A 12,695-nucleotide genomic window follows, 5' to 3' on the forward strand; every position below is an offset into this window, starting at 1 on the left:
ACAGGATCTGTTATCCTTCCTGCCAGGGCCTGCCTCCTCCCATCATGAAATCCTGCACAATGTATCATCTGCGTGCATCTTCTTCGTGAAACAAGGGTTTATTTACCTTTTGTGAGTCGGAATCCAAGTTCTCCTTCTATCCAGTGTAATTTTAGATCTTTATCTACCAGCACAGCTGTGTATAGGTTTTCTTTCAGTACATGCATCCACAGACACACACATATATATATGTTTAGACTATTTTTATTTATGCATTTTGTGCATTAAAAACAAAACTACAATGTAAGATTTGTGGACAACAAAATTAACTCTGTCCTCTTTGCACTTTCAGTTGTAAACAGCTGAAGTGTACTTGCTTTTTTATTTTAGCATAACAAAGAAAAGGAGAGAGGAGAGGAAGAGGGAGTGAAACTGAAAAACATACTGAACTAGAAGCAAGCAACACTTTTCCCTAGTTAATAAAATAAGCAATAAAGTTTGTAAAGCACTAGACTCAAAATCAGTAACATCGGAAATAACAACTTCTAAGACTTGCAATTTACGGCTTATGCTTCATACTCATATAGTTTGACACAGACATACAGCTTAGGTTTGGGTTCTTTTTCCCTTTCTCTTAAAAAAAAAAAAAAGGCAAAACCAAAGTGACAGTAAAAAATATCTTATTGCAATCCTATCCTTTTTTTTCTCTCCTCCTTTTTCCCCCATACAAAACTATGCATATTACATTTATTCACCATGCCAACAAAGTCCTGCGGTCATTTCTTTTTTATAACAGTGTACATATTTGGCAAATCTAAAACTCTTTCATTTCTCTTCCAGGTCCATTTATACAAAGCTTGCAGGTGCCTTATGGCAAAAATCTTAAATTATTTCTTAGACAGATCTTTTTAAGTAATGCTTTTCAGGTCAAGCTTAAATGCAAAATGAGTTCTTAATTAAAAAAAAAATGGAGAGAGACAAACTTGCTTAGCACAAGGCAAACTGCTCATTTAAAAGATGTTGCTGGGAAGTAGAAAGCACTACTAAAAGCCTTGGATTTTCTTCAGAAGTGGTGGGCTTAAAACTTCTGTCAGGAAATATCCAGTGTTTGTCATTAATATGCAGCATCTGATGAGCCGTAAGTGTTATCAGACCTGAGAGATTTCTGTGTTACCTCCGGTCCCGACCTACCATAGGAGGTACCTCTAATACCACTGGGAACGTTTTACTTGTACCTGCTGGATGCAAAGGAGTGGTTTCTACTGTAGTATCTACAGCATAATACCATGAAACATGAAACAGTGGTTTCAACTATAGTACCTAAGGCATAATATCACAAATCCTGATAGCACAGCTGGCCATCTTTTCTGAAGAGAGGCGCAGGTGGCGAGTACTGCAGGTCAGGATTAAGGAGTAGTGAAAAGTTGTGCACAATGCCTCGCAGTGCACTTGCAGTGCCTGTACACTATATAGTCTGGTTATTTTTTTCCGTAACTGTTTCTAACCACACAGTATACTCCTGCAATTACAGGCTCTTTACCAATTTGCTACTATACCCTGCTGCATTTACTAACCACTAGCAACTTGTGTAACCAGGAAAAGGTGTCCCAGATTTAGAGAGGTTGTGTTTTGAGTTTTCTTATCTCCAGGGCCCATAAACTGACAAATCTTTTTGAGTAATATCTTTTTAATAAGACATATTCAAGTGTAAAATATGCAAAAATGCATATTTTCTCATGCATCTGTTGCAAACTCGCCTTCAGGCCAGTGCCGTAGACATCACTAGCTACAGCAAAATGGTCCCTGCAATTCTTAACCAATCTACCTGGGCCTACTAGCAAAGAGCTATCTTGTCAGAAAAAGTGAACATGAACCCAAATGAGGTTTGTTTTAATACACTGATCAACCACTTCATAATTCTATTTCAAATAATACCCCCTAACCTCACAAACCCTAGGAATGACTGCATCTTTGGGGTGAGGCCAACTCTGCACGATGTCCACCTCTGTCTAGATATAGCACAGGACTGGCACACTGTCCTTCAAAACACTGCTGTAGCTATTTGGAGTCATATACACCAGTTATTTTTTTCCCTTTGTGGGTTATTATTCTTCTAGGACTTGCCTCACCAGTTTTCTTACTTTCAGGTAAACTTAGCTTTAATTCATATTTGCCCCAGCACGGTCACTCAGTTCACAATAATGAATAAAATGGCTCACATCTAGGGTGGGGAGCGTCATCAGCATCATCATTAAAGGCAGAAGAAGATGGCCTCATCTACAAGTAATCTTTGGTTAGGCTGTAAGAGCTGATGTAGTTTTCCTCTTCAGGTGACATTTTCTCTTTTTAGGCAGAAAAGCACAGGTGACAAATTCATGTATCATATATGTATACATGACAAAGTTTACCTGTGTACTTATTGTCTCTCTCCTTCATCAAGAGCTGTAACCCCAAAGGCCAGTAAATACACAGCCATTCCAGCCACAGATGTGTCTCCCTCCCCCTTTCATTATTTCTCCCCACACTCCTCCAGCTGAGAGTACTACACCTCTCAGGCTGCAGTGTCTTGTTCCATTTTCATGCATCCAGGCTTTTGGGAGTAGTTTCCTAGTGCTACCTTGTAGCTGTAAAGTACACCTTCCTCCATAGTAGCAGAAATATTACAGTCTTCTGCTAAGTTTAAAAGAACATTAGGAGTCTTTCTCCACAGTAACTAAGGTAGGTAGACATTTTGTTTACCCCACCTCCAAAAGACACTCAGAAAGACAGGACATCTCTACATATGAGATACAGCTTTACATTTACTCAGATAAGTAGAAAATACTCAATTTTTTTCCACTTTCTGTAGAAGATTTTTGGTTCTTCCAGTTATTTCCTATAAACCTAGAGACAGGAAGGTTATTATGAATAAACATTCATGTTCCCAGTCCTGCTTTCCAAAAAAATCCCTTTCATTAGACATAAAACAAATTAAACATTTATCCTATTTGTCACAACACATACCATGGCTAAATATTGTTCCATGCATGTTTTGCTTTTGGCTAGTATTCACCACCCATCTTAATCCTGGTGTAGCAGTTTATTTAAATAAACTTCTGAAGTCACTGAAAAGTCCTTGACTTATTCTGCATGTTCACACAAAAATGAGACTCTTGCACTGCACAAGAAACTGAACTCTTGCTCTCAAAGTGATACCATTTTGTGTACCAAAAATTAACAAGATACTGAAGTCAGAAGACCATTTTAAAAAACAACTACAACCTCCAACTCAAACCCAAAATAAATGGATATGTATAGCTGGAAAAGACCTCCCTCCATACCAAAGCTGATTCTGCAATGTTTACTCACATAAAAATATTTACTCACATGAGTAGCCTCTCTAGGGCTTGTTTTAATTTATTTAATTTATTTATTCTCTAAAAAAAAAAGTATTAAGTAATTAGTTCTATTCATTCTTTTTTTTTTAATTCTGATTCTCTTGTTCACACTGATGAGTATCCATTATGACAGGCAATATGCTTTCAACATGAATACTCACAGAAGAAGTTAGCTTTGTGTTAGAGGTGGCACAAAATGTAATTTTATGATCCAGGTTTTCTTTGTAAGGAAGAGTTATGTGTACGTTTGCAATGACACACAGCTTAGTGATGCTGCAACAGAAAACCTAATGGTTCATACAATTGTATTGGATAATGCAGCTACTCTCTTCATGTACTGCATTCATGTCCAGAAACAGTTGTATAGGAATAAATATGTTCATATCTTAAAAAAAATGGTAAAAAAGCCCTTCTGACTCTTGCCCTGGGGTCCATCAAACACCTAGTATCTTAAACCCTGATTTCCTTGTTATTATTGCAGGAAATTCAAGCTGTATATGACAGCCAATTAGGGGGAATACAGTAATAATTATGGACTGGTGTCAAATATCTTATTTCCTGGAGCTATCTGTCCCTAGAATTGAGTGCATTTATAGAAAATAATTCTCTAAAAAGTTATCTGTAGAAGATCCCAAGCATAGTAGGATGATGAAAAAATGGGTGCTGTTGTGTCAAGGACGTGATAACAGGAGGCAGGTAGCAGCTTTCTTACATCTTCACCTCCCTTGATAATGTATGCAGTGTCTCATCATAGGTAACTGATGTTAATTTATTCAAGCACACCTGTACAGGGCTGGAAGTCAGGTAACCAGACAAAAAGTATGTCTGTGCTTTTTCAATATAGCTACCCAGAGGCCTCCATCCACACAAATTTAGTTCTGGAGACATCAGCAGGTTTTAATAAACCACCTACAGATGTCTTGCTCCATACAAATCAAGGAGTTTACATGTTTAAATCTGGACTGATTCAACTAGCAATCAAGTGGCATGATCACACTTGGCACCAATAGTTGCCTCATATTTATTTATAAGTCACCCTGAGCAGACATTATTTTGTTTTTAAATTTATTCATGGGGCTCAGTCACCCTTCCCGTTCTGTGGAACACACACACATGCTCACTTTGTGAGAAAATTTAAAGACAAACCTGACCAATTAAAAGTCCTGCTTTAGTTGCAGGAAGATAAAGTGAAAACTTCTTGCTTTGTTCCTCTGAACAGGTACAGAAAGTCAATTTATTTTGCACGCATTGAGGGAAAGGAAATAATGGTAACATATTGTTACCATAATACTCTATCCTGTCTTAAAAACCAGAGAGTTTAATAGTGCCAATATGGAGGTAAAATGGGAATATGGCATGGGTATATGGAAAAGAGTGGTTTTCACAAGTGTAGTGCTTCAAGGACAAGAAAGATAAAGGTTTTTATAAGATTGTTTTCCTGAGTGATGTTACTTGTAGCTCAGAAGAATGATGAAAAAAGGCTCTTTAGAAAAAAATAGGCTCAATATTGCTTTTGAATAGCTCAAATATTCAAAAGCAATACCGTGTAATTTTTAGAAGGGAAAACAGAATTACTGGGTCACTGACAGGAAGGGACAGGACTCTGCTTTGTGTTCTTCTGTCCTGTGCTGAAAATACATGTGTCAGTTGGGATTATTGAATCTTCTAGTTACCTTGACTTGAATTTACGCCGAATATCAGTGTTTAGTCAAAAATCAGAGGAGATATTCCAGCCTTTCTGGTAGAAGGATGTTTGTGCAGGAGTTGACCTTGGCACAAATGATGCTGCAGTGGTGAAGCTGGATTTAGTCAACTCTGACCACAAATTACTAAAGGATGCATTCCACAATGGAGGGTTGCAGCTGTGACATAGATAAAGAAATACCTTTAGTCAAAGCAGCATTACATTTGCTCCTGATGTGATCTGCTGCTTCTGGTGATTAGCAGTTTGTATCACAAACCCACCCTTGCAAAGACCATTTTACAAGAGCCACACAATTTGGATTTTTTCATGTATTCAGGACAGGGAGAATACAGTCAAATCTTTAATTAATTAGAATTGCACCGGAAATGTCTTAAGCCACATTAGATGCCTCTAAAGGAAAAAGAAAGGATCATCCAATGTTATTTATCTCCATATAAGCCTGTATTTTCTTTTAGAACACAATTGGAGCAATGAGTTTTAGACCCTGAACTGGTAGTAATAGATTAATCATATTACAATACAATACTAGTAATATGATTAATAAAATTATGACAACTTAAATTCATGCTACTCTATATGTTATGGGACAGGTAGAATTCTGATTTTGTTAAGACAGTACTGAAAAAATATTTTTTAATTGTCAAAGAAATTCTAAGCTCCTCTAGTTACTCAAAGATTATGTGACTTACATCACAAGCAAATCACACAGGCCTTTTATAATGTGTCCAAAATGGAACACCCATACACAACAAATATTATCCAGGAATTATTATTGTGCGCTTTAGATAGCTATTTGTTATTTCTTGTACAGCAGTTAATAGCAAGATGCTTCTGAGCTTTTAAGTGAAATTGATTTAAGTGGCTGGAGGAAGTTCTCACTTTTCAATGCTATTAAATTTAGTTATCCAGTTGTCTTTGAGATGCTCTCCATAATCTGAAGAGCTAGAAATTGTACACTTATGTAATGACTCTTTCTAAAACAAATGTATATATTCAAAAAGAGTATCAGCAAAAACTAATAACAAAATGAAAACTCTCTAGGGCTATTAGATAGTTTGGAAAAAAAAACCAACAACTTTCATTTACTACATTTACTGTAAAAAAGCCTTCTTTTTTATTTTCTTTTTAGTAGGAAGTATTCGAAAATAATGTTTAAGATGTTTAGGTTCTTTTTATGCTGTGCATATGTTTTCATTTTTGCATGTTCCTAGACATGGTACTTCCAAATAAGAATGGATAGCCCAAGAAGTTTTGAAGATGTTTCTTTCTCAAGTGTATAAAAGAATTATCAGGAACCATGAACCACAAGAGTATTACTTGGTTCTTTCAAGGCATTTCCAGATGACTGTTGCTAACCGGGAGTGCTAATGAACTTACAAAACCATCAAGCCTGAACAGGCATATGAACTCTACCACACCTTGAATTTTTTAGAGTGTATAACCACTCTTAAATCTTTGCAATTAAAGGATGTAACATGTCATAGAATCATAGAATCATAGAATAGTTAGGGTTGGAAAGGACCTCAAGATCATCTAGTTCCAACCCCCTGCCATGGGCAGGGACACCTCACACTAAACCATATCACCCAGGGCTTCATCCAACCTGGTCTTGAACACTGCCAGGGATGGAGCATTCACTACCTCCCTGGGCAACCCATTCCAGTACCTCACCACCCTCACAGTAAAGTATTTCTTCCTTATATCCAGTCTAAACCTCTGCTGTTTAAGTTTCAACCCATTACCCCTTGTCCTATCACTACAGTCCCTAAAGAATAGTCCCTCCCCAGCATCCCTGTAGGCCCCCTTCAGATACTGGAAGGCTGCTATGAGGTCTCCATGCAGCCTTCTCTTCTCCAGGCTGAACAGCCCCAACTTTCTCAGCCTGTCTTCATATGGGAGGTGCTCCAGTCCCCTGATCATCCTCGTGGCCCTCCTCTGGACTTGTTCTAACAGTTCCATGTCCTTTTTATGTTGAGGACACCAGAACTGCACACGATACTCCAAGTGGGGTCACACAAGAGCAGAGTAAAGGGGCAGGATCACCTCCTTCGACCTGCTGGTCACGCTCCTCTTGATGCAGCCCAGGATACGTTTGGCTTTCTGGGCTGTGAGTGCACACTGAAGCTGGTTCATGTTCATTTTCTCATTGACTAACACCCCCAAGTCCTTCTCCGCAGGACTACCATGAATTTCCTTTTTGCCCAACCTGTAGCTGTGCCTGGGATTGCTCCGACCCAGGTGTAGGACCTTGCATTTGGCATGGTTAAACTTCATGAGGTTGGCATCAGCCCACCTCACAAGTGTGTCAAGGTCCCTCTGGATGGCATTCCTTCCCTCTAGCATATCAACAGAACCACACAGCTTGTTGTCATTGGCAAACTTGCTGAGGGCACACTCAATTCCATTGTCCATGTCAGCGACAAATATGTTCAAGACCAGTACCAACACCGATCCCTGAGGGACACCACTTGTTACTGGTCTCCAGCTGGACACTGAGCCATTGACCACAACTCTCTGAGTGCGACCATCCATCCAGTTCTTTATCCACCGAGTGGTCCACCTATCAAATTGATGTCTCTCCAATTTAGAGACAAGGATGTCATGTGGGACAGTGTCGAATGCTTTGCACAAGTCCAGGTAGATAACGTCAACTGCTCCACCCCTGTCCATCACTTTTGTAGCCCCATCATAGAAGGCCACCAAATTGGTCAGGCAGGATTTTCCCCTAGTAAAGCCATGCTGGCTGTCACCACGCACCTTTCTGTTTTTCATGTGCCCTAGCATGCCTTCCAAAAGAATCTGCTCCCAGATTTTGCCAGGCACAGAGGTGAGACTGACTGGTCACCCGGGTCATCCATTTTCCCCTTCTTGAAAATGGTTGATGAATATCTTCTGTCCCAAGTACAACACATAACTGAAACATATTCTGAATGTTACGAGTGGAATGACACAAAAGATGGCCTTGTGCCTTACAGAACTTAATGATATGTAAATGATAATTTTATCTTTAAATATGCAGCCTGCATTTTAAGTTCCTGAATCCGATTTTTATTTTGTGGCTTGCTTTCCATAAGCTTAATAGGAGTCACCTACGTAATTGATAAAATATTTTCAAAATGTGCTTTTTTTTAATGTTTTTGTCTTGGCAATATTTTATATATGTCACCAGAGCCATCTTCTTCTTAGAACATCTTTGTTGTGCTATAACTTTACTATAAGCATGGTCTATCAATGGATTCCTGCGGATATTTAACACATTGCATAAAATTCAAAATCCTAAAGATAACCACATCTTACTTCACATGCTGAATGCAAAGTTGCTCTGCTTAGTACATGACTGACTTTTCCTAATTCACTTGAGGAAGTAGATCAGTCAAGCCAAATTCTGAACTAACAAAAAGTGCAATTTTAGGAACTGAAATGGCTTGCACACATCTACTCTCAGAATAGATTAATGCCACTGTGTGCTCTCCTTGCCAAACTCCAGTCTCATAAAAGTTACCAGGATACCCCAAGAAGGGAGTTTTAATTTAGTTTTACCTGTCATGTCCAGTGGTTTGCTTAACCTTACTGAAATAGAAACTTTCTAGATTAATCTTGTCATCCATTTTGAACTTTTATTCTTATGACTGAGCCTGGTTTTCTATTTAGTGTATTTCATAAATGGTAACAGAAGACATGAGATATTTGGGAACTGGGCTCTTCATCAAAATAGTGAATTTTTGCTCCTCAGTATCCTCAAAACTAACTTGCTTTCATTTTATATGACATAATATATTCACTTTCAAATCAAATCAACTTTCATGGGGGACAAAAAATATAGGAGCTGTGTGTGAAATGTTTAGCTAGGTTTAATTTTCTTTCTGTGTCCGCTGAATTTTTACATAAACATAATGGAAAATATGAAACACACGTAAAGAAAAAGACACAACACAATCTCACGATAACTCCATAAACAAGACATATTTTGTTATATGACAGTATGATCATCATTGCATGCGAGAGCTTTTATCCACAAGTATGAAATAACTGTGCTATCCTACCACCTTGATAAACTCCATTTATATTACATTCTCCTCAGAAATAAAAAAGAATAAAAAAGAATAAAAAAACCCCAAACCTAAGCAATTATGGACCAGCTGCTTCTGTTTAAGCCCAACTTTTTCAGTATTGATGCAGCGTAACTGGGGCATGATGTCATCTGAAGGGCCAGCAGAATATACTCTGGCTGATCTTAAAAATATGTAGGGGTCTAGCCTGTCCTCTCTGAGTGTGCATGATTCCCATCAGTGGGGAAGGGAGTTGCTCACATGCAGAAAAGAAGACAAAGTAGATTAAATGACCATAGTAGTTAGACAGGTATACAAGTTTTAATAAAGAAGGAGATAACTATTTTCCTAATATTTACTTGTTCTTGCAACAACAAGAGAAGAAAGGATAGTCTTCTAATGTTTCCTGTTTGCTTTTATATGACCCCATGGGGATGTAAATAACTTTTATTACAGTTCTTCAATTCTGTTTCCCCATATATTCATCCAACTGTCTGTCCACCCCTTCCCTCCTTCCTAGTTCTATGGTTTGATATGCATGCATGGAGATATTTGTACATATATATTCATATTGTTTACAATTTATTATATATCTAATGACAGCTTTTCTTGTTTTAAAAGTTGTAGGGAAAAGAAAATAAATATAATAAAATTTGCAGCTTATAAACAGAAGAATGCACATGGTCTCAGGCACACAAAAAGAATAATGACATTTATTATTTAGCCAGTCACTTAAGAGGATGGCAAGAAATACACTATTCTGAATCCCAAACAACAATGAAAATCTTAGTGATAATTCTCTCTCAATGTCATGGGAACACAACTGTCACTTGTCATTATTGTGCATCTCTCTATTTCCTCATATATCCTAAACTGCCTACTCTTACATAATTCAACACATTTAATAATGTAGAAAATCAATTAATATTTACTGACCTGTCTCTGCTTCTCCGTGATGGGAACGCAGCATTACAGCCAGCAACTGTGCAGACATGCATCTCTTTTAAATGAACATTTCTGTAGTGAAGCTTCACACTGTAGGAACTCTTGAAACTTTTCTTGCACACATAGCAGATCTTGGGGTCTGGGCTGGAGCACATTTCACCTTCTGAGGAAAACTTCTGAGGGCTGCTGTAGTTGAATGTAGAAGCGAAACTTTCATGAAGGGCAGCCATACTGGCACTGCCACCATTGTAAAGTCCATATTGGCTCATGTAAAACATATCATATGTAGGGTCTGTATACTCTTCCTTCACCTTAATGACATCCTGATTGGAAGAATCAATGTGGTTTTCATCTGGTCTGTCACTGTGCATCATAGATTTTTCACCAGGTTCATGGAGATGATCATCACCTTCCATGGATTCCTCACACAATTTGGGCTCTGATGACTCTGACTCATTTTCATAGTCTCTCTCATGCTCCTGGTCTTCTGATGTCATGCTGTCTGCTCTTCTTATGTCTGGTCTGGAAATGCATCTGCTTCTGTCACTTTTGGAAAAGTCTTTCACAGACAGGCCAGGGCTCATTTCCTCCTGAGAATGGCAGTGATTTTCATGACCAATGTCATTCACCATCGTGCTGCTGTCATTCACCTCTTCATCTTCATCATCAAACTCATCAGCAGTATCAATAACTTCCTTTTCAATTTTAACTGGCATGCTTGACTTCCTTGGCTTCTTCTTGGGCGCAAGGTCAGCATTTGGCTCTGGGGTGGGCATCAGCACTGAAGGCACTGATGACTCTGAAGGAGGTGGGGGATGCTGCTCCATACCACTCACTGCTGGTATTATTGGACTGGTAGGGAGTGAGGTTGGAGGACTCACCATTTCCCCAGGAGTAAGCAAATTTCTGTAAAAAGGAGGAACAGGTTGGACAGTCTTTAAAGCTGGGAACACCAGCTGACTGGGAAGAGGGTTCTGTAGTACAGGATCTAGAGGGGGAGTGGTAAACCCCATCGGTGGACGCCCAGGACTTGTTAAAGTTAGACTGGATTTTGTACTTGCTATGACTGGAGTTGCAGCACCTGATGTAGCACGAATTAGATCTTTGTCACGGTTATTCCTTAGCATAGGCATGTGGAGGCGAGGATTTGGGTTAGCGCTGTGGCGATTGCGGCTTCTGAGAGAGCTGAAGACCATGTTGCAGCCCTCAATAGTACACCGGTGCTTGATTTTCAGGTGAACTGCATTGTAGTGGATTTTAAGAGTACCTTTGTCATAGAAAGTTTTGCCACATGCATTGCAAAACACTCTTCCTTTCCTGGAGGCTGACCCCATTCTCCTCATTCTGTGAATACGGAATGAGCTTTTAGTGTGTTCTGGTTTTGATAAATCATTGACAGGCGTAGGTGTCTGAACAGGAGAGACACATGCTGGCTCAGTTTTGGGCTCAACATTTGTGATGCTGGTCAAAGCATTTCTGCTGGATGTTTGCTCGTTCTTGAAAGGTGTAGGGGAAACTTCAGATTCACTGCTCTCATTATATTCATTTTGGGCTGTAAGGCTTGGTTCACGAAGCCTCATTGCTGGTTGTTCCAGCAGGAGGCCGTTTGGAGGCAGCCCTAGCAGCGGAGCAGAGACTGGATTTATGTACTGGAATGGAAGCAGGAATGCAAGGCTATTCGGGATGTTTTCAAAATGATGAATGCTGGAAGGGTTACTATTCTCCAGGTGAGCAAGGAGACTTGGGCTCCTGGTGCGATTATTGCTTTCAATAAAAGTCCTTATATCTGAATCTGTCTTTGAAGATGGCACAGCCACAGCCTGCCCTTCTTTTTCTTGAATTGCCATCAGCTCCACGATAGATTTTGTTTCTCCAAATCTCAGGAACTGCTGAAGGGTAATGATCTCTTCTTCCCTGGACATGATGGCCCAGCGGTCCAGCACCTTGCCTGCAGCATCCTAGAGGCCATATCAAAGAAACAACAAAGACAAACACAAAGAAAAAACTTATTGATTCTGCATAATTATAGAATTCAATAGAAGGTGCTCTGCTGCCTGAACATGAAACACTAAGCTTAAAACACAACATGCAAACAGTGTTAATAGAACTCAACCAAAAAAATGCAACATTCCAGCCATGCAAATACAGTAATTAGAGTCACAGTCAGAGAAACAGACTGAATTTAATATCAGAGCAAAAAAAATATAGACCATGGGGCTCTGTGATCTAAAATGTTTTCAATACTTTTAACAAGAGTGATTTATGTACGATGCCACTGTTTAGCATACATTAGTGTAAAATATGAACTGTTGCTACACACTGCATTGTAAAATATAGAAAATATTATCTTAATAGCTATTAAAAGGTAACAATGTAAAGAAATGTACTTGATAGATTTACTTCTCAAATATAAGCAGACATAAGACTGAAGTCACTAATAGGCCATCTCACAAGAAACTTGGATGCAATGCAAAAAATCTTAAAAATAGCACATAATATTTGTACCTTACTATTTTTTTCCCTATGACAGCAATACTGAAAAACATATTAATTATAAACCTTCATCAAAAGGTAGAAAATGGGGCACTGGTTTTAACATAGCTGGACTATTACTGGTAATTGATTATAAGCTTGTAATCT

At 38.7% G+C, this 12,695-nt stretch overlaps 1 protein-coding gene across 3 annotated transcripts in view; it reads right to left on the minus strand.

Annotated features, from left to right (window-relative positions):
* BNC2 (basonuclin zinc finger protein 2) overlaps window positions 1-12,695 on the minus strand; it is a 239,257-nt gene that overhangs the window by 12,368 nt on the left and 214,194 nt on the right. For all 3 annotated transcript variants that reach the window (XM_034072691.1, XM_034072692.1, XM_005154982.3), the window contains one exon: window positions 10,047-12,013. In XM_034072691.1, coding sequence (XP_033928582.1) covers window positions 10,047-12,013 — 1,967 coding nt within the window. The remainder of the gene's footprint in view (window positions 1-10,046; window positions 12,014-12,695) is intronic.

Source organism: Melopsittacus undulatus, chromosome Z, assembly GCF_012275295.1.
Source record: "Melopsittacus undulatus isolate bMelUnd1 chromosome Z, bMelUnd1.mat.Z, whole genome shotgun sequence".
NCBI classification, from domain to species: domain Eukaryota; kingdom Metazoa; phylum Chordata; class Aves; order Psittaciformes; family Psittaculidae; genus Melopsittacus; species Melopsittacus undulatus.